Genomic DNA, 27,753 nt, shown 5'->3' with positions numbered 1-27,753 from the left:
TATTAAACAGAAATAAGAACCAAATTATAATAACATAACATAATATATATTAAACACGAGTCTAAATTTATTATATAATTTGTTTAAAAAATAAAGAATTACGCATAAGGTATTCAAAGTGTGAAAATAAAATGAATAATACAAAATTAAAAATTATAATGCTAAAAATTAATATAAATCAATATTAAAAATGAAAAAAAAAACCGAATAAGTATTAAATAACTTATTATATATTGAATACATAATACAAATAAAGTATATAATATATATTAGTTAATATAAGACCCGAAGAAACGTGAATTTATTTTATTTTCTATCATAATATTTTCGTCATTACTTTATGATCAATAAAAAATTATTTAAACCTTAAAATATTTATATATACATATTTTAAACTTAAATAATATCATGAATATTTATAAACTACAACAAAATTTAAAAATAAATCAATTACACATATCAAACACATTATGTATCACTTGAGTAAAAAGTGATTTTATTTAAAAAGAAAAACAAATATAGTAATGCCCCTCTATACGTCGATTGATGTGAGAAAAACAATATCAAATAAAAAATAATAATTTTTATATTTTTTATAATTAAATTTTTAAAGAAATTTTTTTTCAAAAAAAATCTCAACCTCGTTTGAGCACTTTGTTATTTTTTTTATAAATATTATTAATAATATTTTTATTTTTAAAATATATACCTATCAGGTATTTTTATATACATAAAAAAAGTAAACAAAGACAAATAAAAAAATAATTATATATCATAAATTTATAATCATTCAAAAATATCTATAACAATATATTAACTTGTACGAAAAATAAAGTGAGTAACTCATTGACATAAATCTTATAATAAATAAGAATATAAAAAAATTAGTAATTATTGGATTTAAAAAAAATATCTTTATTTCTTATAATTAAAATAAAAACAGTTATTTCGTATAAAATGTTAAATAAAAAAAGTGTATGTATTTATTAGGATTATTTATAAGCAATTTAAAATTATTCTTTGCACAGTTAACTTGGGCAACAAAATAATAAAGAATTCATAAGCAACAAAGTATTTTTTTTTAATATTAATTTTAATAAAATATTACTGTTATTTAACATTTTTCTTTAATATTTTTCTTAGTTTTACTATATCTTTTTACATATCTCCTTAATAATCCTCCCTGCTACTTAATTATAGAAATGAAAAGGCACCTGGTTCCAACGCTGGTACACAACACCTCCAACATTATTCAGAACCTTTATTACACTTTAAAATTCTTTTTAACATATGCGAAAGGATGAACCGATAAAGCTGCAAGTTCCTGAAGAAATTTGAACGGATTCCCATTCATCTAAACATCTACTTTCTACAAATGGTACATGGCCACAGCGCAAAGAAAAACAAGAGCTCTAAAGATATTACAAGGAAGAAACAATGTTTCTATCTACATGGATATTTCAAGATCAAAAAATTCAGAATAATCTCCTAATAACGGTGAAACCTGCAGAGTGTCACTGGAAGAGCCCCCAATATTATGATATATGTAAAATATTGACAATGCCAGTGAATGATAAATATGTATCCGGCTGTGTCCAACACCACGGTTCATCGCTTCTCATGTCCAATTCTTCAGACGCCATTAAGCATGGATCTAGAACATTTAAATATTCAAGAAGATTAAACACAACGTTTATTTGATAGAAATACCAAAGAATCGCAAGGAGCCAAATGAAATGTCTCCAAAATGAAAAAACCCTCCACAACCAAATCACATGTCTGATCATTATGAGAAACAGATGTGCTCCTTGCCCTCATGACAAGATAAATATGAAAAAGAAAATAAAATTCAAACTTGTGAACACATTTAAAGATAAACCTCTCACACTGTTGCTTCTTAGTTGTATACAAAATAATCTTGTGTGTTCCACAGATGTATTATAGTAACACACAAAAAAAGGGAAAAGTAGAGTTTTACCATCTTGTGTTTCTCCCTTTCCCTGATTTTATTGCAGCTTCTGCAAAAGCTTGGGCTGCCTCTGCATCAGCTTCGGCTACATCTGCCTCCTTTGCTGCCTCCTCTGCTTCTGCTAAGGCAGCTTCTGCTTCCAATACTGCTTGAGCAGCAAATGCGGCTACCTCTTGTGCAGTCATGGACCTTATCTTTGCTAATTCTAAATCTACCTGAGACTTGGTAAGGATGTTGATGTCATCTTTGTCAGCTTTCATAGAGGCTTTCTGCCTTCCATCCATTAGTAACATGGATGAGTTTCTTCTTCTGTCAGAATACGCTGAAGTAGGTGCAATCCTATACCTGCGCTTTACCTGAAATATCAAAGTCAAACAAAAAGTAAGATCTCTAATAGAAACAATATATCTGCCACAAATTGAAAACAGCATCCAGAATTCTGTCAAGCCCGCATAAAATGAAATGTAAATAAAACTAAATCAAGAGAAATTATGGACTCCTTGAAAATTATAAACATCATAGAATATGACACAGAGAAAATGAGAGAAAACTGCTAATTCATTACTTGACCAACTGAATAATACAATGTGTCACGTGTGTGTACACACACATACAAAGAGTAAAGGCACCTATCTGATTAACCGCCAGCTGTGACAGTAGTAATGTAACTATAAAAGGGTTTGTTATAAATGCCTTTTATCCCATGTCTATAACCTAGGAAAGCACATTTACGTCCTTCAGGTTCAAAAATGGATCTATTATTTGTCAATGTTGATACATAACACAATGAACCAAAAATGTGTAGATAGGTGAGATCAGGAAGAACACCATATAACATTCATATGGTGACTTGTTATGAAGCAGTGGAGTTGGTACTCTATTGATTAAATACATAGCATGTTGAACAGCATAAAACCGATATGTTTTGGGTAGATTAGACTGAAAGTGCAGTGCTTGACCAACACTCAATATGTGTTGTTGCTTCCTTTTCTTTCTACCCTTGCATTCTGTTGGGGGGGTTCCACACAGCTTGTCCGGTGGTTAATGCCATATTCAGACTTCGGAGTCCAAGCTTCTTAATAAAAATTCAGAACCATTGTCTGAACAAATGATCTTAACAGCCTTGTCATATTGAATTTTAATCATTCATAAAAATGCTTGAACATGAGAACTTACTTCAGACTTATTCTTCATCATCTTTCCTTACTTCTTTCAGCCAATTTCCCCTAACTCTCTTGCCCTAGCATTCTTAATTGAGCCATCACTCAATTCATAAAAGTCCCAACTTCCACTCCACACACTTTGTCAGTCTCATAATTAATAACTATACAGTATGTCTAATCAAACACAGCTTAGTGTAAATGCTTCAGTATTGTCCATGAAACAGTAAAATCTATAAACAGCATTGATGTTGATGAGAGTCCACTCCTAAAAGGCAGGATGTAAAGAGGGGACAGTCTCTATTCATATGACAATTCCATCTTTCAATCTTATCCATTTCGCATGCTCAGTACATAACTCAAAAAGTTGTAAAGAGCAGGCCATCTACACAGATTAATAAACATACTGGGTTTGATACTATTCAATTTAGAGGAAAGCCCACTCCTAAGGTCCATGGCAGAGAGGAGAGCCTAATCCACTATAAATGGGGGTTCCATTTCTCACATGAAGCCAATTGCTATGGCATCAAGCAAAAGTCAGAGACTTTTATCTTATTCCAATCTCTTTAGATAGTTTCATCAAAAGCAAAAGCAAATGCACTAATGACAATTTCTATTGTATGTTCACAACAGAAAGATATCAGCTGTGACATCATGAAACATACCTTGATCAGTTTTCCACTAGCTGTCAAAAACTTCAACTTTGCAGACAACAACCTTTTGAAGTCCGGTGGTGCCCAATATTGGTCCTACAGATTTCAAAACAATATAACATATGAAATACAAAAATAGAGCAGTATCTACCAAATAGAATGCTAAAAACCTCAATTTCAACAGTAACAAGCACAGATAGTGCCATTCCTTAACCATGGAAAATTTGGTGATTTGAAAGTTTGAAGTTAAACAGCATCACACTTTTTCAGCATCATTACTATCATATGAAGTATGTCCATGTTCAAAGGTGGGACCAGGATCACTCAGCCACTGAAAGATCATAGAATAGTTTGAAATTTTGAATGTATAATCAAAATTGTGATCTTGACAACATTTGTATGAAAGAATTGAACTTGCACCTCTCTGTGGATTGAGCTTCCATAGGTCACCTCACCTTTGAACGTTTAGCCCAATAGGACGACTAACACTTATTCTTTCCTTTGGCTCTAGTCTTTAGGCTTGTTAAGTATTCTATTCTATATTGAAGAAAGGGCTTTGCTTTACTTTGACCAAAGTTGATTTTGCAAATACCAGATCTCAGAATCCTAGAGTTCCTTGTGTTCCTCAATCACCAAATTAGATAAAGAGAGTATTGGATGACAAGTACATTGTTTTTTTAATTCTTTTCGCCACCACTTTGCAAAGTGGAAAAATTGTCCCAATTCAGATGTTGTATCAAACCTACTGAATGATTTCATTTGCTGGATTCTACTCTATTGGATCTCACCAAGGGAGTACTGTAGATTTGACTATTTAGTTCATCATTTTATCTAGGATTTAAATTCACAATTAGGATTTTCAATTTGGGATTATTTATTGTTCTTTGTTCTTGGGGGGTTTTACTCTATTTTGGATTAGTTAATTCTAGCTTAGAGTAGTTATTAAGGTATTGGCTTTGCTGGGTCTATCAACAGATGTTTAGTGTAGACATTTTAGACACGTTGCTTATATTAAGATAATGAATTTCCCTCATTTAAGAAGTATCTTATTTTTAAGTTACAACAGTACTCAACCCAGCAGAGCATTCTATGTTTATCTAGGGAACGCCCAGTCAAGAGGAGTACCCTTATTCCTTAGATTGTCCTACATCAAGATCAGAGGGGAATTTTGAGACAATATGAAGCCCTAGTTAGAAAACAATGGACAAATTATTGAATAAAAATAAAGACTGTAATGTGAGGAATTGCACGGATGCTGTATAGTATCTTGAATTGATATATAATGGAACAGCATAGAAAACCTAATAATTATTAGGACCACATTAATCAAGAAGTTTATGTTTCGAAATAGGCCTCAAATAGAATCATAAAGTTAGGAAACCAGCACGCCAACTAAAGAACTAAGTGAATTCAAAACAGAGCAAACAGAAGTTAGGATTAAAACTCAGACTATACCTCTATGAAAGCTGCAATAGTTGTCTTATTAGAACCACCATTCTCCTTCAAGCTAGTGATTGCTTCCATTATAAGGTTATCTAATCTGTATAGAATAAACAGGGTAACACATATACTGTCATAATTCACATAAAACAACAATGCCAAAAAATAAAGACAAAAAAAAATTTCAAAGAAATGAAAGCTTTTTAGGATGCATGCAACACAACACCAGAAAATGAAATCAGACAAGCATGCCAGAAATTAGATTAAAAACCTTAACACTGAATAAGAATTCCTTATTGGAAGACAATTGAAATAGCAATGCTAAAGTACCACTTTTTCTGCATACCAGGTAGATATTATAGTAAAATAAACTACCAAATAAAAAATAAAATAAAATCCAACCTTACTATAGACCTCTTTGGACCAGGAATATGCACCATATCTCTAGAAACTTGAAGAGGCTTAACATCAGCAATTTCTTCATCACTTGGAGCAACAGGAGCAATAGCCATTGGGTTGTCCTCCTGTTTTGGGGCCTGATGCACCCTTCTGACTGCTAACCTAGATTTTTCCCTGGAGCTCCATCCATTTGCCATCACACTCAGATTTCTCCATTTATCCTAACCAATATACCCCATATCAAAACCACACAAACAAGTCAATGAGCATAGTAATATAGATGGCCCAACACTACTTCATTAAAATATAAGGAAAATGACAGAAACAAAACAACCAACATAACCAAACCTTGAGATCCACATTAGATCGCAGATATAAGACTCCACTGAACTCTGGATCCTTAAGTATTGTACGCCATTTACCAACACCGTGCTTGACAACTCCAGCTTTAAGCGCTGCTTCCTCCTCTGCAGTCCATTTCTGCTTAGGAGCACCCATCACAAGTAGCACAGACTCTCTCTCAGCTGGCTAGCAAGAATACAATACACAAACATTCAATTCACCTCTAAATACATAATCACAAGCTTTGCAGTCATAAGACATTAGAAGCTCTTACTATTACTTTAAATCATTTCCCATCAAATATTGAATTTTAAAAATTCTTGACTCAAGATACATTCACTTCTACATTATTTTTAATCTCATACTAAATTTTCAACTTTGGGCTTTTTCATTGTTAAAGATCTCCGACGACGATCCAATAATTGAATAAATCGTGCCCTTGTGTTGTAAAAATTGTTCAATTTACTACTTCCATTCCATTGATTTCAGATACCATACAGTTCAAGGAAAATAAATAATTATAGTCCCACAAGTCCTTCAATTTATTGATCAAGAGTGTGTTTACAAGGTCACACCCAGCACAAAAAATAGAAATTCCGTAGAGGAAGCTGAGCGCGAGCATGCAAAGAAAACTCACAAATCCACTCTTAACTTGAATTAAAGCAACGGAAGCCACAGAAACATGCAAACCACTTTGCAATAAAATAACAAACTTCGGAATCCAACATCAACACAAAATCTAATCACCATCTTTCATTTTAAAGAACAAAATCACTGACCCTACAATCGGAGCCAAAACAATTGAATTATGGTTGGTTCTACGAAACCCTAATAAGCAAAATTTGGGAGAATGTGGCAACGAAAAGAAGAAAGAGAGAAACAGAGGAAGGAACCTTGATTGAAATTGGAGGAAAATGAATTGGTTGGGATTGGAAGGGTGAGAAATTGGTGATTTGAGGCCCTCAGTATCGTTTGCATTCCCCGCCAAATGCCCTAACCGGACCAGAACATTCAACAAAACAAATATATCTATCACCTTAATTTTTTACAAGAATAAAAAACCAAAAAGGAATATAACGCTAATTAATTATTTTCTTATTTAATAATACTAATAATAATCTACCTACACATCACTCTCGGTTCTTAAATTTAACTTGTTTTAGTTTCAGAATTTTTTCCAGATATAATTTAATTTAAATTTTCATAATTTTATATTTTTTTTAGTGAGTAAACTAAAATTTATAATTTATTATTAATATTAGAAATATTTACATTTTTGAAATTCAATTTTTTAATTTAAAATTAATTTCACAAAATTTTTATTTAAAAATTTATTTAAATTTAATATATATTTTATGTGTGTTCATAAACATACAATAAAAAATAATTTTTAAAAAATTATAATATTTATTACTATGAATATATTAAACTTTATAATTTAAATAAATACTTCTTATATATTCATTACGAAAAATGATTTAATAATACCCTTACATGGAATAGAAAAGTTATTAAATTGAGAAACTCGAATAAAAAAAAAGGATAAATATGTAGGCAAGAAATTAAATTCACACCAATTTAGATTTAATCAGTTTAACATTATATATATATATAAGATAGTAAACAATAAGCCAATCATGTTTTTCCAGTCATTTAATGTGTTGCTGTTTTTGTAGCCAAATGATGAGAAAAGAAAATAGGCATTGGTCTAATACAATGTTTATATTTTTATATTGTATCTCACTTTTTTGGGGGGGAAAATTGATATGCAATTAGTCAATTATAATTATTTGTAATCATTATGTGGTGCAAGAAAATATTAGACATCTATATACTCCTAAAACCCTCTAGATGCAAGCAAAATTAACAATTTTTTTAATAAGAGTATTTTTTTTATTCTTTATAAATAGTATTTACTTAATTTTAAATTTTAAACTTTAAACTTTTGATACGCTGTACTAAGTAGAAAATATCTTTCTTAGATAAAATAAATTCTAATATTATTATAATTTAAATTTAAATTTAAAACTTTGAATTTGTACATTACCATACTAATTTAATTTTATAATTTCTTCTTTGATTTGAAAATCTTAATTAAACCGTTATTCTATATGATATTTTTATTTTATATTTTTTTATCCTTATAGAACTAACGTCTATCATTGTTTGTCATATTCAAATTTTTTATTTGATAATTCGGTTACTTTTCTATTTTATCTGTATATTCAAATTTTGAACAATTGATGTAACTGACATAACCTTTTCAAAATGTCACATATAAATGTGTGAAAGGAAAACTCTAATACGGTTTTCACATAGGCAGATAGAGAAAAGGTTCAAAAATTCAAACTTTGAAGTGAAATAAAAGAAAAGATGAAGAGGTTCTACAAGCAGAGAAAAAATGGTATTGACAAGCCATCTAAATCAAAGAAAAAATCTCAGGCGGTCACTGAGTATCATGGTAATTGGTGGCATCTATAGTTGTAAAACAATTATTCTTATTATTCTCTTATGGAGTTGAAACTGTGAATAATCAAATGCAAGATCATTATTTATTGGCTCATAAAATTTGCTTATAATTTGTTTCTTAATAGATAATGAGTACACTGAGGAGGAAAAGATTTTGAGGGAATTTGACATGAACGTAGCTTATGGACCTTGTATTGGATTGACAAGACTAGAACGCTGGGAACGTGCCCACAAGTTCGGTTTGAACCCCCCACAGCATATCAAGATCCTTTTGGAAAGTGACAAAGCTCAGTTAGAATGCTTGTGGAATAAGCACAAGTAGAGATTTTCCTTTTTTTTTCTTCTTTTGGAAAAATTTTCTAATATTAGTAGGTTATAATGTTAGCATTTCAGTCTTTGCTATTCTTCTCTTGCTGCTCTACGGAAGATATTATTGTTGTTAATTATTATAGTTTGATAATTTCGTGCTTTTCTCAAATGATTTTGCAGAATCGTTTAATTGCAATTTTGATAATTCCATTGATCATTGTTAACAATCACCCCCCAACATAACTTTATTATTATGTTTCATTGTTTAAATTCACCTCAGAATTTGATTTGATATTTGAAAAGGCTCAGCTCACACAAGACACGTTCTGTTTGATTTGACTTTCAAATGATGCTCACTTCCTCAAATATCAATTAATGAAGATATTCAGAATGCAAAAATCCACCCAAAATTTAACAAATAAAAGGAAGAGCCTATCCACTTGATATTCAACCCAAAACAAAGGTACTACTTGAACCAACATGATCATCACATGGTCATACTATGCCTTTACACCCTTTCAATTTTACATTAAAAAATTAATAAACCAACTTGTATCTGCTAGATGATGCATGAATGCAGTGAAATGAACAAAATCAACCACTTCAGCATCATACCACTATTTCATTGAATCGTATTATTATATTCTCTAAATATAAAAGCTAATATAAATTTCAGTCTTTCCGCTTGGCTTTTGATTTTACATGATCAGGTATGCATGATGACCAAAAAATTGGCACCACAGTGCATGCAGCTTGTATGAGAAGACCAAGTGGAAGCCCTGAAAAATCACTTCCTGTTATATTGATGTATGATGCAAGTGCAACACCAAGGTATCCACTCACAATGAATGCCAAGGCCACAGCAGACATAAGAAATGCCATTATAGAACCCTCACATCCTGGTGGACAAAGCTGTGCTATTAAAACACTGAATGGTAGAATCTTAAAGAAAAAGAGAACCTCTAAGAATCCTGAGAAAATCACAACATAGAGTGAGTCTGGCATGCCCATTTGTCGATAAAATCCTCGCACAAACAAGAAATCTGAAATCATGAAGAATGCCATCATAGCTTGAATGGCTGATATCAGTTTTCTTGGTGGAACAGATTTCAGGTGTTGATTATATATGATGCCCCATAGGAGCATTGTTGCCTGGCCAAACACCTTGGAGATACCCAATACTGATGAGTCAATTTTCAGATACTGTGTTTGGTAAAAGAACATGGTGCCTGTAAGAGCGGGAATAATGGCATAAGATGCAGTAAACCATGATATTGAATATGCAATTTCAGGCTTTCTTAGAGCAATCAATAGCTCTGAAAGCTGTTTCCTTATCCCAACAGATGGACTCTTTGGGAGCCCAAGAGAACTCTCACGAACCGACATGGTTATAAAAAATTGGAGAGTGAGGAGAAGGCCAAAAAGTAAAAACATAGATTCTGGGGAGAAACGGCCAATAAGAATGCCGCCGAGAAAGTTTCCAAGAACTCCTCCTGCAGAGGAAGCTATCCAAACAAACGATTGTAGGCTACCCGAGGAAGATGGTTGGGCATGCTTTGTTGAGGAAGGAGGCTGTTTACTCATCTCTGCAACAATGGCATCATTTGCAACCTCAGCTATTGCAGCACCTAGATTACTGAGAAGGAGGTATATGGAAATGGTGAAAATAGACATGTTTGACGGAGTGATCGCTATAATTAGCCATGACAGTGCCTGCAAGAAAGCTGCATTAACAGATTCAAAGAAATCTCTAAGGAATTAGTTATATCACTAGCAGAAATTAAGTATGCAATAAAATTAATAAAACTAGAATGCTTTAAAATTCATGATGTGATTCTCTTTAAAGCTTTAGCAAACTTTGAAGCCTTTTTCTCTAAATATAATTGAACACTATCAAGATCCAAGAATGAGGCTGCTTGCACGAAATTGGAAAAATGGCATCAAACTTATCAAAGATGTTGCTTTAGATGAGAACTTGAATGAAGATGCATGAAGACCAATTCCAGTTCCAATTTTAGCATCCAAGAAACTAGGGAGGACATTTCCACGAAAACAAAATGGGGGAAATTTCTGAAAAGTCCAGTCAAGCAAAATGTTGGAGCCAGAGGGAACTGATTCATGCCAAGTGGTTAATTAAGTCATACAAATGATTCTTCTCTATACGAGGTATGCAAATATTTTCATTCACCAGTTCCTTCCAACAATCTGACTTAGGTTTGACTTTGCAAGGATTCTCACCAATTAGAGAGGATGGAATAGCTTATAAGAAAAAAAGGAACAGTACTCTTAGCCCAAAGTGGACAGAAATAATAATTCACATGGAGTTCAACCATGTTGCACTTGTGATAAATATGATCCCCAAACCCAACAGATATCAAAGCATTAAGTATAATTGCATCAGACTTGTGTGCTAAATGGAACGACTAAGGTAGAGGTACCAAGTGCAGTGCAACATAGGGATATGGACAAAACCAAGGCGCAATTTTTTAGGTATTGTTGATGTTATTTACTAATAAATATTATAGTTTTATCTTAGTAATCTGAAATAACATTAAATACAAATATTTTGTTAAAGTGAAACTCTAATTTTAATTGATAAAGGACACTAACAGTACCTAAAAAATAACATATAAGTTCTATCCTATGGATATATAGACACAAAATTTGCTCTCGTTAAGTACATTTGGATAAACAACTTAATTACATGCTTATTCAATAAGTTTTTTTTTTATACGATTGTTTATGCCATAAATTTAATCATGAAACTGTTAAGATCTCAATTGTAAAGTATGAAACTTTTGAGTCTCACATTGAAAGTATAATAGTTTGGTGTTTATAAGGCCTTGAGCTTTTCAAATACAACAACAAACGTTTTGTGATATGGTTCTCCCAAAGTTCTTATCAATTGGTTTCAGAGCCTACCCCTCCCTCTCTCAGCTGCAATCAAGTGGCACAGGTAACAATGTCAACACTGCAGTATTCACCCAAAAACTAGTTAAGGGACTAGTGCAACAGCCAGCCCATGATGATTGTAAAGCATGATGGGATCTTAGAATTCCAATTGCAAGGTACAAGACTTGAATTTGCTGGTTTAAACTGACCAGTGAATTTGCCATAAATTTTTCTATGCAATCATTTGTCAATCAGTTCCATGACATGAAAATGGTCAATACTCAATATCTAGTTTCCATATGATAGAAACTATTGCTTAAAGGGAAATGATTGATATTGCTGATTCAAATTTCTCAATTAATAACTGATGGTCAAATCACCATTGCCTACCATGTGTAATGACTAATGAGGGGAAATGTATTTTGGCTGTAAGATCAACATTTTTCTGATCCTTGGATTTTAAAGGAAGGCCTCTTTCCTCAGTCATGCTCTGAGACAAAGCCATTTATTTGGCCTCTGTTTAGTGCTCAGCACATGGTTTCTTGCTAAGAATCATCTTGGTAAATTTGTTCTGCTTTAGGTTATCTTTCTTTCTGTTTGACCACTTTCTTTGTTATAAATTTGTCTAAGGATGGTTCCTCCTCACCCCTCTATCTAACCCTTCCAATAAAAGTTTCTTCTGTTGAAAAACAGAAACAAAGAACACCATTTAAATGAACATTGAACAGTTCTCCATTTCATAGAAAGAATTGTGATCTTTCACATTTCCTTCACAAGGAAACTGACAACAAGTATTTACTTACCCTGCCTCTAACTAAGTTTTAGCAACAATGACATTTATTTATTTATTTAAGTAGTTCCTATCCATGGGTTGTTTTAGTTTTAAGAAGTCTTATCATAGTCAAGTCTTAATGAAGTTTCAGTCTTCGACCAGGATTTGGGTTTTTCCTTCTTTGTTTCTTCTCTCTTTTAGGTGTCATGACTGGCAAAAACCGTGAAGATACCTCTTCTGCCTTTGGCTTGATGCAAGGAAAAAAAATTAGATAATGTATCACTGTATCAGGACATACAAGAATCTATAAACAGAAAACTTCATACTGAAGAGACAATACCAAATTGGTTTCAACAAAAGCACAAAAGTAACATACCAAACTCCCACCTCATTATTTCTCAAATCCAGAATCTCAATCCTTCTTTTTCGGCATTCCTTTTCCTTTATGCTTTTCCAAAGCAGCAAACATTGAACGAGCAATGCAAATTATTTTATTCAAAGCTATACTCAAAAAAGGATGAACTCACTTATTCATCTATTTATTTATTTATTTTAAAGAAGAAACAACCGATTCTCAATTGCCAACATTGTGGAACCAACAACCAATTGTAAAAGGCTGTAACCCAATTCTCTAAACAAAGAAGAGTGCAACTATGCCTTTGCATGATAAAATCAGAGAGAGAAAGCAAATGGGTAAGGAGAGTTCACCTCCAAAGGCGATGTAGGGAACTCGGTGCTGACCAGAAATGTAGACGGAGTCTGAGACGAGACCATAGAGGGGTTTTCCAACCATTGGAAGGTTTGCAGAATTCTGAAGAAGCTGAAGAGTGGAAGGGTCCACATTTAGACCATCCTTGAGGAAGAAACTCACTGCCAACCATGGAAAACACCTGAATCCTTGCACCCAATACCCCAAACCCAACACCCTTTTGATCAATTTGCCACCACCTTCTGAAGATACCATTTTTACTTTACTTTATCTTTCGTAATTGTTAAGGAAGAGAGAGAGTGTTTGTTTGAGACGAGGAGTTTTAACTCAGGATTTATTGCAGAGAAATTTCGGGCTTTTTAAGGAAAAGCAAGTGCTGTTATGCTTCTCTGATCTGTGTTTCCCTATTACTAAGATTTGGAGGTGAAAGGGCACTAGTGAGTAGTGACTCAACATGTGACATTTGTTTCTGTTATGGAACCACAACATGTTGTATTTAACTGACACGTGTTTCCATTTTGTGCTGACACCTTTCCTTCTTTTCTCGTATTCCTTTAACTTTTTCTATTTATGTGTATATTTTTGTTTTTGGTTGGGTTTTTTTCTTCTTTTTTAATAATAATCCTGTCATGGTAAGATTCTCTAGAATATTCTTCTAGGTAGATCTGATCTGATCTTGGTCCAATTTTTTGTTTCTGGGTTGTGTGTGTGCATGACTAAGACACGACAAAAGCAGGTATTGCAAGTTTGCGTACGTGTTTACACAATCTTTTTTCATATCCTTTTTTGTAAAGATGGAAATTCTAATAATTTTGTGACGTGTTTTTATTATTAAATTAACATTTATGAGAAAATTATTAATGAAAATGGGAGATATATTTTTCAATAGAAATCATATAAACTTATATAATAATAAAAATAATGTGTAAATATATTATTAGCATTTTCTTTGGTGTATAATGGAATGAAACATAATTTCTGTGGAAAATAAAATAAGCAGAGCTTTTGGAGTAAAACTTAAAAATTGAAAACATAAAAGTATATTTCTGAAATTTATTCTCTACCCTTTCTCCACCGTCTCCTTCTATCTTCTTCGATTCAATAGTTATGACTTATGAGCTAAGCAAACCTTTTGGCAGCTTTACAACCACTACCAATAAAGATATTTGATACACAAACTATACTTAGATATGAGTGGATTCAATTGAGAGAAAGAAGAGGAAAAGAAAAAGATTTTAAAATCTCTCTTTTCATTTAAGAATTAAAAAAAAAAAAGAGTTTTAAAAATTTCTAGATGTCTTATAAATTTTTCTACTTTTAAATTTTTTAAATTCTCTCGTAATTTGAAAAAAAAAACATTAAAATAAATCAACACCTCTTCTTCTTATCTCTTACTTCTGAGACTCTCTTCTTTCTCCTTCCAAAATCTGTAGACTAAGGTCTTCTATTTTTAATACAACAATTAGCTCAACACGAGAAATTGAAACCATTAAAAAGTTTAATATACTAAGAGGCCCAATCTCTATGGTTCCAACAGTTGTTGAATTGAACATGCACCAACAAAGTTAGTCGAGTCCCGATTCAATGTTAATATACGAATAGTACATGAACTCCAGTCACTGTGTCGGATTTATTACTCCTTAGGGAACTCTTATTTTTAAAATGCTTTTGACACCAACTTCCACAACGAGTACAAAGGAGAAACGACGTTTTGGGTGCGATGAAAAGAATGCTTGACTGATGATTTAGGGTTTGAGAGAGAAAAGGATAAATGGGCAACGATGTAGCACTATCAGTTAGTTGAATAGGATAGAGCAATTCGGGTGCAACAGCGGGGTTCAATTGGGATAGATATAAGAGATAAAACAAAAAATGATTAAACAAAGAGAGAAAATTAGAATTGGACCTTTGTTTTTTTTTTTTAACATTTCAAAATTTCAATGTGCGGTCACTTTTTGATTGATTGTGTGTCTACACAAGTTTTACTCAGATTTTCGTAGATGTCCTCAACAAGTTTACTGCATTTGCCAAATAAAGGATCATCGTATTATTCATGTAAGAGAAGGTAATCATCAATTACATTCTCTTTCACATTTATCAAATAAATAAGGGCATCAAGTTATAATTGTTAAAATAGTAAACAAATGTAGGACTATCTACACAAATACACATTTGTCAAATAAATAAGGGCATGGACTTCAGTATAATAACCCGCAGAGGAAACGCGATGTTTATCAAGTCATCTGGGAAAGCGATACAAATCTATAATGAAAACAACTTTGTCACATAATCAAGAAATGACAAAACAAAGCCTATTTCATGACTGGTGTTTCTTTTGAAAATCATAGCAAAATGAAAAATGATTAATACGAAAGAGCCATGATAGAAAAATGTTTATGTACCGTGTCATCCTCAAATTTCATAGTCAATTCATTATCAATCCACAAACCATTACGAGATAGACTAAGTAAAAACAACTATATCAACTCATACACTGATAAAAATATGCATGCCGACGTCAAAATACCATTCTAATCATCACATTTTTCGGCATGCTGAAAGAACTTTAGAAGAACTAACAACAAAAAGCCACTGGTATTCAGAACAAGGACATAACCAACTGATAGACCAGTATAAAAAGAGGCATAATACTTCATAAAAATCTAACAAATCTAGTGTTTTGGAAACACGTTAAAAAAACTTGTACATATGAATCCAATGCATAATCTACAATTAGTAGCTTTGAAGTAAGTGTGGATCCATGCCTATTAAAATGTGAATCCAAATGGGTGCTATTAGTATATCAACTGCAAGAATGTAAGACAGCGTTTGCTTGCGGGACAGAGACACTGAAACAGAGACACGGAAGTACACATATCATGTTTGGCTAGTGTCTCGTTAGAGAGATAGAGACACAAAGGACACAGGAGACACAAATTCGAAAGACACCAATGTACTTCCTAAACAAGGGAACACTAGTGTCTCAGCTCTAGAGGCACATAGGGTAAACTTATAAAAACAAAAAAAGGAATACTAGTGTCTCTGTCCTTATTGTCTCAATGTCTGTCTCTATCTCCAATGTCCCGCTGCCTAAGAGAACTAAAAAAATCCATAATGTAATTTTCCTTTTGATCCCAGAAACATTTCATTTGGAAGAAAATATGTGAGCATAGGATATGCACAAGGAGTGTTATAAGTGATACAGTGATTAAACAGGAAAGTCAACTAAGAAAAAATTTATTCAAACAAATTTTTGGTTTTTAACCCTTAAATCAGCTCGTGCCTTCTGAATTTTCTTCTAATACTAATGCGTTGGTAACCTAAAAACATATTGGACACCAAAGAAAAATTGTGATCTTGAACAACAATCAAAATTCTACTCCATAACTGCAACACCTCCAGCAGCTTTTATTTTTTCTATCACATCATTTGCCTCCTCTTTTGTGATTCCCTGTTTAAGTATGACGGGTACCTTTTCAACAAGATCTTTGGCCTCCTTCAATCCTAGATTAGTAAATGCTCTTACCTCCTTAATCACCTTGATCTTTGCAGCTGCATCGAATTTCTCCAACTTCACATCAAAAGCTGTTTTCTCTGCCTTCTTCTCCTCAACCTTTGGTCCAGAAGCACCACCTTCAGTCCCCAAGTCCATGCCTTCTGTTGAAATTGGCTGCAACTTCGGAAGCTTTAATCTTTCTGCCAAAGTAGGCATGATTTGACTGCGTTCTTCTTCAGATAGTGCTCCAATTCGCTCTGCAAGCTGAACGATTTTTTCTGAGGGTGGAGGTCTTGGGCCATAAGGATCATAAAATTGAGGAATTTTGTATTTTCTTGGCTTAGCCTGATCTTTAGGAACAGAATCAGTCTGCAAGGCACGATATTGCAAAGGCCCACGCGTATCACACCGACGGGGGTATCGACAAATTAATCTGTAAATGGGGCTAAACCTCATGTCTTTGTTCAATCAAAATAGCGACTCACGAAATCAATAAGTCAAAAAACCACACAGTTTCAACAAACTTGTAGCATAGAATCACAGTGATTGGGCCCCTGAAAATCCCAACAAGCAAAGACAGCAGTGAACCACATGAAATAAAACATTCATGATAAGGAATATGCTAACCAGAAAAGAGATCATCATGAAAACTTGAAGATGGTAAAAAATGCTAAACACGTAAGGCATCAACATCAACATTTACAATTTCAATAAGCACTGGCAAAACCGCGAGTCTAACACCGCCTCACAGGGTCCACAAAATAAGCAAATGAATTTGGAAGCGTTCTATAGAATGTCCCAAAACACTCCTGGTACGATCCAAACCCCAATCCAAACATCATATATATATAAATTGGTCCACAAAAACCTTAATCCAAATATTTTTCTACTCCAGCACTAAAAATTAAAAAAAAAATTAAAAATGTAAAAAGAAAAAAAAAACACACACACATTGACCTAAATTGGTGATGGTCGAAACAAAATCTTTCCTTTAATAAATAAATAGATAAAGCATGCGTTGATTACCTGGACGAACTATGAGTTGAATTTGCGAGATTAGCTTAGAGTGTGAGGTGAAATGGTGAATGAAGAAGGAAAGGAAAGAGGTATTAGAGATTGCAGTGATACAGAGAAACAAATTGATGAAATGGGCCGCTAATGTTGGGCCACGTTAACCCATCAAATTATTCTACTTACTATGAATCATCAACATGACCCAAAAAAGGGGCAATAAAAAGAGAAGGAATGATTGGACCTACTACTAGCCCAATAATGAAAAAGAATAGGCCTACTAAATATGTCTTAAAAATTCACTCCTTAAATTTTAAACAAATAAAAATAGATTAATACAAAAAAAAAGGTCATAATATAAAGCATGGTGAAAGTTTATTGATCAACCAAGAAGTTCTGCTTAATAAGACAAAAATACTAGTAAATATGCACGTGTTGTACAAATTTATACGAATATATTTATACTTTTTATCAATTAATTTATTTTAAAATTAATTATAATTTAAATATATAAATAATTCTTTTTAATGTGAGAGAAAAATAAATAAATCTAAAAAAACTTTTAATTATTTTTTAAATTAAATTATATATAAAAAATAAACATAATAGTTAAACTTATTTTATATATAATTTTAAACATTTTAAATCTTAATAATTATAAATTTAGTTATAAATTAGTAATATATTAATGTGTTACATAGATTTATTTATATTTTTATTAAATTACTTTATTTTAAAATAAACGCAAAATTATAATTTAAATATAAAAATATGTAATAATGAAATTTTATTATATTTAATCATATTAAATATAATTACATTAAAAAAATATGATAAATACTTGTTTATATATAATTGTTTTATATTTCAAAAATTTTATTCTTTACTTGATACAAACATAATAAATAATTTTTTTAAAAATAAATGGCAGGAATCATGAAAGCAAAACTAAACTGTAAATTTTTTATTATTTTTAATATAAATAATGTCAATATATTATAATATTAATTTTTTATATTATATATTTTAAAATAAAAATAAAAATACATAAAAAAGTATATATTATTTAATAGAAATATAAAAAAATTAATAAATCATAAAGTTTGGTATTATACTAAATAATATATATTTAAATGAAGTCTAATTTTTTTTCTTAAACCAAATATTAATATAAAGTTATTTAATAAATTATGTATAAAATTTTTAATTTATGATTTTAAAAATAAAATATTTAAACTTAACTTATAATAATTAAATTTATATTAATAATTAGTGATTCTAATTTAAAATATTTTTTAAAATTTCTAAAAAAATATTAATTTTAAAAATATCATATCATAAACAATTATATCAATACAAAAAATATATATTTATCTTCATTTATATTTTATTTATAATTTAGTTTATAATTTGCGAATCAATTATAAGTTTGTAATACGATTGAATATTCTAAAAAAAATTTAAAAATACTCAAAATTCAATTTTGATATGAAATTTTTTAATAATCACATCATTAGAATATAAAATTTTAAAAAAGATAAATATAATTTTAAATATTAATTTAAAAATTAATTTTATAATATTTTAAAAATTAATTTGTATCTTTATTTGATCATATTTTTTTATAATTGTGAGAGAAATATTTAAAATATAAAATAAATATTAAAAAATCAAAGATTTATAATTTACTTTTCAAATAAATTATATATATATAAAATAAATATAACATTTAAACTTAATTTAATTGTAAAATATTGTAATTTATTTATTCATTTATTTGTTATGATATAAAAATATTAAATATGTAAATTCAATAGTTATTATAAAATTTTAATAATAAATTAATATATTACCTTTTTATTATAATGATATTTAATATTATTTAATTATTGTAATTATTTTTTTAATTTACAAATTTTAAATTTATAACTATTTATGTAACATTTAAAAACAAACAACACAACTCTTAGAAATTTAATTAAAAATATTTTTACTTAAAGGATGAATAAAAATAAAAAATATTTAAATTATCATATCACTATTTGATTTTCTCATAATAAAAAATTTATATAAGTTTTTTAAAATTCTTATATTTAAAAAAATCATAAATATTGTTATATCAATATTTTTAATAATATTTACATAATTTAAATTTAAACATTAAAGTGATAGTGAATAATTAAAAATTTAGTTAAAAAATAAATAAAAGTATTATAAATAATTATTATAATAAAAAATTAATATAATTTTTATATTCAAATGAATCTATAAAATGAGTAATGTTTGATATGTCAATATTAATATAAATCTTTATTGATATTCATATCATAATAAAAATATCACTTATAATACATACTTGATATAAATTTAATTAAATAAAAATAAAATACAATACAAAATATCACTTAAAAATAATACAAAATATTTATTCAATAAATAAAACAAGTACCTTTATATAATTTTGTGCAACAAAATAAAATATATGAACCTAATATATATATATATACTTGCTTGGACAAATGATTTTTGAGAATTTACATTATTACAATACATATATAAAAGTAATTTGATATAAAAAATTATTAACAAGTTTTCAAGGTTAATGTAAAAATTATTTATATATGGAGAGATAAAAACATATTTGATGATATATCAAAAGATAAAAAAATTAATTTAATAAATGTTATCTTTTTATTTATATTATAATTTATTTGTCTTTTTATCAAAAAATGATTTAGTAATATGCAATACAAAATTATAATTTTGTGAGTATGAATAATTTATTTTAATTTCAAATATATTTTAATTCTTAATATACACTTTTAAATACTAAATATATTAAATTAATTAACAAAATTATTTAAGTGAGTATCATTCAAATTAGAATATGGCCTAAAATAACTTATATTATTTTTTTTAAGAAAATAGTAGTTTAAAATGTTCATTCATTTTTTGTGAGGTTATTTTTGTAAAATTTTAAGTTTTTTTTTTAAATTTATGGTAAGCTTTTACATTTTTTTATATATAATTAATTTTAATAAAAAAATTATTAAATATAATTTAATGTCAAATTTGTTATTTCCATTCTTAACATTATATATCTATCAATGTAAAGTTTTTATATATAATTAATTTTAATGAACTTTTCTTAAGTATAATTCAAATGTAATAATTATAAATAAATTATAATTAAATTATTAAGATATATAAAATATTATAATAAATTTTTATTAAATACATTTTGATAATCTATGTGACTAAAATTTTATGTAACTCTAAGAGTTCTAAAATTTTTAATAAATTTTTATTAAATCATGGTTAATTTGTTGTTCTATTTTTAATATGTACAGTCAATCTATCATCTATTTTTATCATTTGTATTACTAACTTATATATGACTTTAAGTATTTTAAAATTTAATAAGTATAATTTTGTTGTAAATATATACAATAACAAGTACTTGTGGTCAATTTTATATAAATTAATTTAAATATTTTAATTAAATTTAATTATAAAAATTATTTTATATGTGCTATAAAAATAATAAAAATATAATAATATTATATTTTATTTATTATTAGTATGTGTTAAATTTCTTTAAGATGTATATTCAAAACATGAAATTTTATTATTTTTTGTAAATATTTTTATTTACAAATTTTAAAATATGACATATATGATACGTCAATTTCATAATGTAATTTTAGATAATTTAAATTTATAATATTGTAAATTAAATTAGTTAAGAAAATATTGATAAATTTTGTTAATTTAAACAGCTAAAAATAAAATTTAATACATGATATCGCTAAAAAATAATACAATTTTATATTTATTTAACAAATTAAAATAAAATATATAAACATAATTTAGTGAAAAGATAATAAAAAATATTATATGAACATAATTTAGTAAAAAAATATTATAGCAAAAAAAAGATAATAAAAAATATTAATATAAATAACATATGTACTTATTAAAAAAAAGATAAATTTTTTTAATAAAATATTAAAAAACTATTTTTACATTTGTACTATAATTTAGTTGTCTCTTCATTGTAAATATAATTTCATAATATACACTATAAAATAATATTTTAAATCAATACATTCAAATTTAAATATGATTTAAAATAAATATATAATTTTATTTTCTATTAACACAACTTGAGAATTCATTCAATTTTTGTGAATTTTTTATATAATTTAATTAATATTTCTTTCCTATTTATAATATTTTACAATGAAATTTAATTTATTTATAATATTTAATAAATATACATATTTTTTTATTAAACATCGCTCGTAATAAATTTATTATTATCATTTGTAAAATCGTATAACTATTCATATAAATTTTTTTAATATAATCAATTCTAATAAATTTTTTTAAATATAATTTATAGATAATAATTATGAATCATTAGATAATTTTAATTTTTAAATTATAAAAAACATTATAATTAATTTTAATAAATATTTATTAAATATAATTTATAATCAATATATTATTTTTTGTTTCTATTATGTACCAAAACCATATCATCAATCATATAAATAAATTTAAATATTTTAAATTTTAATAATTATAATTTTTGTTATAAATATATTCAATAATAAGTAATTAAGAAGTCATATTTTTTTTAATAATGTAACATTTATATCACTAATAATATAACCAATTTAAACCTTCTAAATTTTTATAATTATAAAATTTAATATAAATATATAAAGTAATAAATAGTTGTAGTTATCAATGTGATATGTAACTTTAAACATTCTAAAATTTAATAATTATAAATTTTGTTATAAATATATGCAGTAATAAGTAGTCATGTAATTAAGTATAAATATAGATATATAAATATACATATAGATAGATTTGGTACAATAAGTGACAAATTAAAATGATTTTTTTTTTGTTAGTTACGTAATTAATCTACTGTGTCACACATAGGAAAGCAGCCGTGGGATGGAATATGCTTTCACCACCATGGATAGAGGCTACAGGCATTATTGTCCATGCAAGGAAACCAATGTCTCTTCCAACTTATACGCACATATCGTTCTCTGTAATTCTTTCTAAAATATTCACAACCTTTTGTTTCCCCAAGTCAACAGAGAATCACTGCAAAACAAGCTATTATACAAGCTCCACTATAATAGATACTGTGTTGAGGCCACCTCAAGTCCTCAAGTACTAAACAATAATAGTTTAAGAAGCAAATAAAAAGTAAGAAGTTAATTAGAGATCGAAAATCATACCATAATGTAACAAGTGTAAATATCTATGTATCCATAAGATTACTTGATACACCGAGGAGAAAAATATTATTTTAGAAATAATTCATAATCAAGATATAAATTCAGTAAATTTTACTGTCCAAAAGAATATCAATATTCTCTTGCTTGAAAGTGATACCATTTTGTGAATCCATACAAAAATTGTGGCAAACCAAGGGACCACTTTATTTTTTTCCCCTATTGCTAAACCTGTGATATTGTACAAAATGATCTTTACATGCACTATGCTGCAAGAAGAACATATCCAAACCCAGGCAAAAGCATAATAATGGGACCAAATAAAAAAATCATATATATAAGTTGAGAAAAAATGAATAGCTGATTTCAACATAAAAATTATTAGATGAGGGACATGATAGAAGCGGCTAAACCTGAATGGTGTTCCTCTCCTTAATGCTAGATTGAGTTTGAGTTCGAGTTCTGTTGGCAGCAGACCCAATATCATCTGTGTTAAGAGATTGGCAAAACCTTCATCCTCATTTATCTCGATAAGACTGCTTTTTGTGGAGGGTAATCTTTAAGACTAGATACCAATTTAAATATTTTCTTTTAAAGCTAGATTTTCGGCTCCATGCAATTTTTCTTAGTTTCAGACTTCACACTTCTGATTGAAGGATGCTTAATTAGAAACTGGGGCGGGGGATTATAATGAGGAGCAAGAAATCATGGGCTGTTTTAAATTTTGAATTAATGATATGGTGTTGAATTAATTAGTTGAATCAAAACAGTGTAAACAGTGCTGCGACGAGTTATTGATTTACTTTAAGCCTGTTTGCATCCCTTTCTGCAACGAAATTCGTTAAAAGTAATTTCTTCTTTTGAAAACATTGGGTTTCAACGGAGGTTTTTTATGTTAAAAAACACGTAACCTTTGTTTACAAATAAGTATTATTGGTTTTTGTGGCTAAAATAAGTAATTTAAGTTCCAAAATTTGTAGTTTATGGTTTAAATTCTTCTCATGTACTTAAATAGTTTATGTTGAATACAGCTCCGACGTGTGTTTTTATGATCTTATGTATAGGTAAAAATATTATTAATAAATTATAATATCCTTAATAGTTTATACAATCTACATATAATCAAAATGTCAATTTCAAAATTGAAACCCAATGCCAACTTCTTTCAAGGGTTCGAAGATAATCAAAATCAAGACATAATATTCTAACCAAATCCATAATACAACATCGACATGAATAATAATAGTAATAATAAAAAACTGCTGTTTATACTATCCCATTGCAATGAATTCAGACAGACCATTAGTCTCAGCTCCAATTTACCTTTTTTCTTTTCATGCTTGCTCGATCTGAGAAGTCAAATTCATATATTATGATTGCATACTTTGTGTATTTGTTTATTGCAGTAAAAATGAGAAATCAAGGATATATATATGATATCTAGAGATTAATATATATCCTTGGAATTGCATTCTTAACTTTTTTTTTTCTTATTACAGTTTTGTTAGTAAAGTTAGGATGACTTATTATCTTGCTGAAGAGAGCGGAACATCTACTGGGAAGGAAGTTAGTAAGGCAGAAGTTCACAGAATTATTTGATGGAATTAAAATTAACCCAACATATATATTATCTTTAATAATTAGGATACATACATACATGTAACTATTTTCGATCTATTTTTATGATCCCTCTTATTTTTATCTAGTTATTTTATTTTATTTTATTTTATTGTTATAAAGCTTTTTAGGTGCAATATATGGTACATGCGTGTATATATAGTCCTATTGAGCAACAAGCACCATCTTTTTAATAATAAAAATATTAGAGCATAAGAAGCGCTCTAACCTTACACATAACACATAGCACCAATTAAGGGTCACAAAGAATTAGAACAGAATTCTGAAAATATATATGCCCCCTGTTAACAAAACTCACTGAAAGATTAATACACTAGTATAACAAAAACTGACCTAAATCTAATCTATCACTTTCAAAAAGGCAAAATCCTCATATGTAAAAATTCATAAGGACTATAAATGACAGCATTATCATTATTAAATTGTTTCTTCCAATTTCCTCTAGCTAATTTTTGAACTTGAAAATGGTGGTGAAACAATTAATTTTGTAATGAAAAATATTAGTAGTGCATTCTTTCAAATATACTTTTATTATTGGTTGAAATTTATTAAAGATTACCAAAAAATGTAAGTTTCACTTCTAATTTAATGAGTCTTATATATTTTTATAATTTTTAATAAATTTTAACCAATAATTAATATTATATTAAAAAAAAGTGTGTTAAAAATAATACCATATGATACTTGAATAAAAAAGAAATAGTGACAAATTAAACAAGTGTAAGTTTCTAGTTTATGAAAACAAAACTTACACTTGATCGTATTGGCAATAATGTTGTCGAGGTCAGTAAGACCAGCAGTGGCAAAAAAACAAAACTATTGTCATGTAGAGTTATATTGTTTTTATTTCAATGTGATGTTTATATATGTATGTTTAGGTAAGAAGGAAATGTAATGCAAAAGTTTTCTTGGATATGTACTTGCAATTCAAATTAGAATTTCCATGGCTATCTAGATGTTAATATCATATTATTGAAAGTGCATTAATACATTGGAAAATGAATAATTCACATTCAATTTATGTGTGTATGTTAATTTGTTCTATTTTGTGAATTTTGACAATTCTTTGTATCAGGTGTATATTTCTCCTTCATCCTTACGTAGAGGTCACTCAAAGATATTATGCACAATATAATATGGAAATCAAGATAATTATATTATAAAAAAATCTGCAGAATTTTAATGTTCATCTTTAAGAATGAAAATTGAGAGTTGATTTAGAGTTTTGAAGAGTAAATTATTTTTTTTAAGTTAATATATCTTCGCATGTATCTTCTAGATTGTGACTCAGGAATATCACGTTATCTACTATTCATAATGATATACACATGTGAAATTAATTTATGTGAATATTTACTAAAATATGGATAGATATAAATCCCACGTATATAGAGATTATGAATGAAACATATTACATATCGCACTAAAAGGAACAAATTGATGTAGTAAATCGTAATGATTTTACAATTTTGTTCATCCTATTTGATTTAGAAATATTATTTGTATAACAGTTTGTATAATATATATTTTTTCTCTTTCACATCATTCATCTTATTTTATAGTTTTCTCTTTTTTAACTCTCTTTTTTAATGTAAACAATATTGTAAAAAATAGTTGCAGAAATAGCATTAGTCTAAGGACTTTTATCTTTAATCACATGGTAAATTCCTAACTATTTAGTATTTACTGTCTCAACTAAATCATCAATTGGGTTGAAATCATTGTCTAGCTTCCAGGGTCTGGAATTGTAATCATACAAGTGGCTTTTAATACAATCGATGTGTTTGGTCTTATTCATATTGTCTCATAAAAATGTATAATTTCATCTACATGATTAAATAAATTATTAAATAAAGCTAAAATATAAATATAATGAGCATTTTTTACTTTAAAAATATATTCTTAAACAGAAATTTATTATGTTAATTTGTGTGCATGTAAATATTACCTTTGAAACTGTTTTCAAAATAGTTTTATCAAACAAACTTTTTTTAAATCTTTTATTCTAAAAACAAGTTTTAATAAACTACTATACATATGAACTTACTATACAAAAAGGACTTGAATAAATTATATTTTATAAAATTAGAAACTTACACTTTCAAAGTAAGGATTTTATAATCAGAACTAAAATAATTAAAACTTCTGTTTTCAATAATTAAAATGAAGTTTCACAAAATCACGATGGCAAAGCACCCTTGGGATCTCAGCATCCTTTGTGCTACTTACGTACCCTCTTGCATGAGATTTGTATCCTGGCTATAATTGCATTCGCACAGGTTTAATCAGAGTGTGGGAAATTTTTTTGCCTATTTATTCCCTTAACATGGTTAGGCCTTATATTTTGGGAATCAAACTCTTCTTAAGTACATTCTTTTCTATGGGATCCCCTCATAGAAGAAGACCCAGCTAGATTATAGGTGATATTCTTTAATTTTATGGGTCTATCTGTTTTATGCATTGGGCCTTTTGGGATCCTTTTTCATTAAAAAAAAGTTGAAAGTATCTATAAATTATTTTGTAATTAGTAGGTACCCCGATTACTTTGCGTTTCTAGGAAAAATGGCTTCTATAAAACAAAAGTGTCTTGACTGGACAAGTTCCCCCTTAAATAATTACCCTGAAAAGTACACAAACAAAGATTATGATATATGTGCTTTTCAAATCCAAAAGCCACTCTCAATAGCTTTAAAATTTTGCACTTTCAGAGTTGAGTAACACAAAAATAAATATGCAAATAAGAGATATTGTCCTCACAATAATGTAAACTGCTGGATTATTTAAAAGGGCAAGTACATGTAGAAAAGGACATGTTTTGACAATAAAAATGACTTCAAGTGAAAATTTTACAAATGATGACTTTTAAGTAAAAACATGGAGAGAAGAATGAATATACAAAATGAGAGAAAATAAATCATTTTAAGCGATAAATATTTCATAAGTGAGATATTTTACCACTTATTTATATTTCACAAAAACTAATTACTCAGCAAAGACAAAGCAAGCAGCAGAATAAAAATATCTAATAACAAATAAATAAACAAATAACACTGTGAAAGAAAAATAAGATATACTTATAAAGTTAATATAAAACATCCCACTTAACGAATACAACATACTTAAAAAAAGTCCAATAAATTGTGTCTTCTCACAACAACACAATAGTTGGATGGCTTAACATGACTCAACTCTAATTAATAACATAAACAAACAAACTAAGGATAAGTCTTTCA

At 28.4% G+C, this 27,753-nt stretch overlaps 4 protein-coding genes across 7 annotated transcripts; 1 reads left to right on the top strand and 3 right to left on the bottom strand.

Moving 5' to 3' along the window:
• Positions 1-1,231: 1,231 nt before the first annotated feature.
• Positions 1,232-6,995, bottom strand: LOC113846865 (telomere repeat-binding factor 1). 3 transcript variants are annotated; one of them, XM_027475575.1, is made up of 7 exons: positions 6,857-6,991; positions 5,970-6,145; positions 5,625-5,842; positions 5,238-5,322; positions 3,795-3,878; positions 1,979-2,325; positions 1,232-1,654 (listed from the first exon to the last, which is right to left on the bottom strand). In XM_027475575.1, coding segments are annotated over exons 1-7 (996 nt in total). In that variant the 5' UTR covers positions 6,942-6,991; the 3' UTR covers positions 1,232-1,653. The 3 variants fall into 3 exon arrangements, with proteins under 3 accessions (XP_027331376.1, XP_027331385.1, XP_027331394.1); XM_027475584.1 differs by having other exon boundaries at positions 1,245-1,654; positions 5,970-6,149; positions 6,857-6,995; XM_027475593.1 differs by lacking the exon at positions 6,857-6,991 and adding an exon at positions 6,601-6,650 and having other exon boundaries at positions 1,245-1,654; positions 5,970-6,149.
• A 1,341-nt stretch (positions 6,996-8,336) lies between these two features.
• On the top strand, positions 8,337-8,754 carry LOC113852226 (DNA polymerase delta subunit 4-like). Its single transcript, XM_027482463.1, has 2 exons — positions 8,337-8,424; positions 8,558-8,754. The coding sequence occupies exons 1-2, from the start codon at positions 8,337-8,339 to the stop codon at positions 8,752-8,754; spliced, it is 285 nt and encodes a 94-aa protein (XP_027338264.1).
• A 404-nt stretch (positions 8,755-9,158) lies between these two features.
• On the bottom strand, positions 9,159-14,156 carry LOC113852567 (probable folate-biopterin transporter 7). Its single transcript, XM_027482881.1, has 2 exons — positions 13,114-14,156; positions 9,159-10,465 (listed from the first exon to the last, which is right to left on the bottom strand). The coding sequence occupies exons 1-2, from the start codon at positions 13,367-13,369 to the stop codon at positions 9,414-9,416; spliced, it is 1,308 nt and encodes a 435-aa protein (XP_027338682.1). The 5' UTR covers positions 13,370-14,156; the 3' UTR covers positions 9,159-9,413.
• A 2,150-nt stretch (positions 14,157-16,306) lies between these two features.
• On the bottom strand, positions 16,307-17,651 carry LOC113852514 (50S ribosomal protein L7/L12-like). 2 transcript variants are annotated; one of them, XM_027482814.1, is made up of 2 exons: positions 17,637-17,651; positions 16,307-17,164 (listed from the first exon to the last, which is right to left on the bottom strand). In XM_027482814.1, exon 2 carries the CDS (start codon positions 17,064-17,066, stop codon positions 16,491-16,493), a length of 576 nt encoding a protein of 191 aa, XP_027338615.1. In that variant the 5' UTR covers positions 17,067-17,164; positions 17,637-17,651; the 3' UTR covers positions 16,307-16,490. The 2 variants fall into 2 exon arrangements, with proteins under 2 accessions (XP_027338615.1, XP_027338616.1); XM_027482815.1 differs by having other exon boundaries at positions 16,307-17,043; positions 17,637-17,646.
• Positions 17,652-27,753: the final 10,102 nt, after the last annotated feature.

Source organism: Abrus precatorius, unplaced genomic scaffold (assembly GCF_003935025.1).
Source record: "Abrus precatorius isolate BTA unplaced genomic scaffold, Abrus_2018 Scaffold10, whole genome shotgun sequence".
NCBI classification, from domain to species: Eukaryota; Viridiplantae; Streptophyta; class Magnoliopsida; order Fabales; family Fabaceae; genus Abrus; species Abrus precatorius.
Note: the sequence above shows the minus strand (reverse complement) of the source record. Positions and strands in the feature narration are given on the sequence as shown.

Excerpts from the sequence above, each read along its gene's own strand:
- LOC113846865 (XM_027475575.1), bottom strand. The coding sequence starts at position 6,941 with ATGCAAACGATACTGAGGGCCTCAAATCACCAATTTCTCACCCTTCCA. Across the intron at positions 5,323-5,624 it reads CCAAAGAGGTCTATAGTAAG|ATTAGATAACCTTATAATGG; the intron begins GTTGGATTTTAT and ends TATTCTATACAG. Across the intron at positions 2,326-3,794 it reads CTAGTGGAAAACTGATCAAG|GTAAAGCGCAGGTATAGGAT; the intron begins GTATGTTTCATG and ends TTGATATTTCAG.
- LOC113852226 (XM_027482463.1), top strand. The coding sequence starts at position 8,337 with ATGAAGAGGTTCTACAAGCAGAGAAAAAATGGTATTGACAAGCCATCT. Across the intron at positions 8,425-8,557 it reads GGCGGTCACTGAGTATCATG|ATAATGAGTACACTGAGGAG; the intron begins GTAATTGGTGGC and ends GTTTCTTAATAG.
- LOC113852514 (XM_027482814.1), bottom strand. The coding sequence starts at position 17,066 with ATGAGGTTTAGCCCCATTTACAGATTAATTTGTCGATACCCCCGTCGG.
- LOC113852567 (XM_027482881.1), bottom strand. The coding sequence starts at position 13,369 with ATGGTATCTTCAGAAGGTGGTGGCAAATTGATCAAAAGGGTGTTGGGT. Across the intron at positions 10,466-13,113 it reads TCCCTACATCGCCTTTGGAG|CTTTCTTGCAGGCACTGTCA; the intron begins GTGAACTCTCCT and ends CTGTTAATGCAG.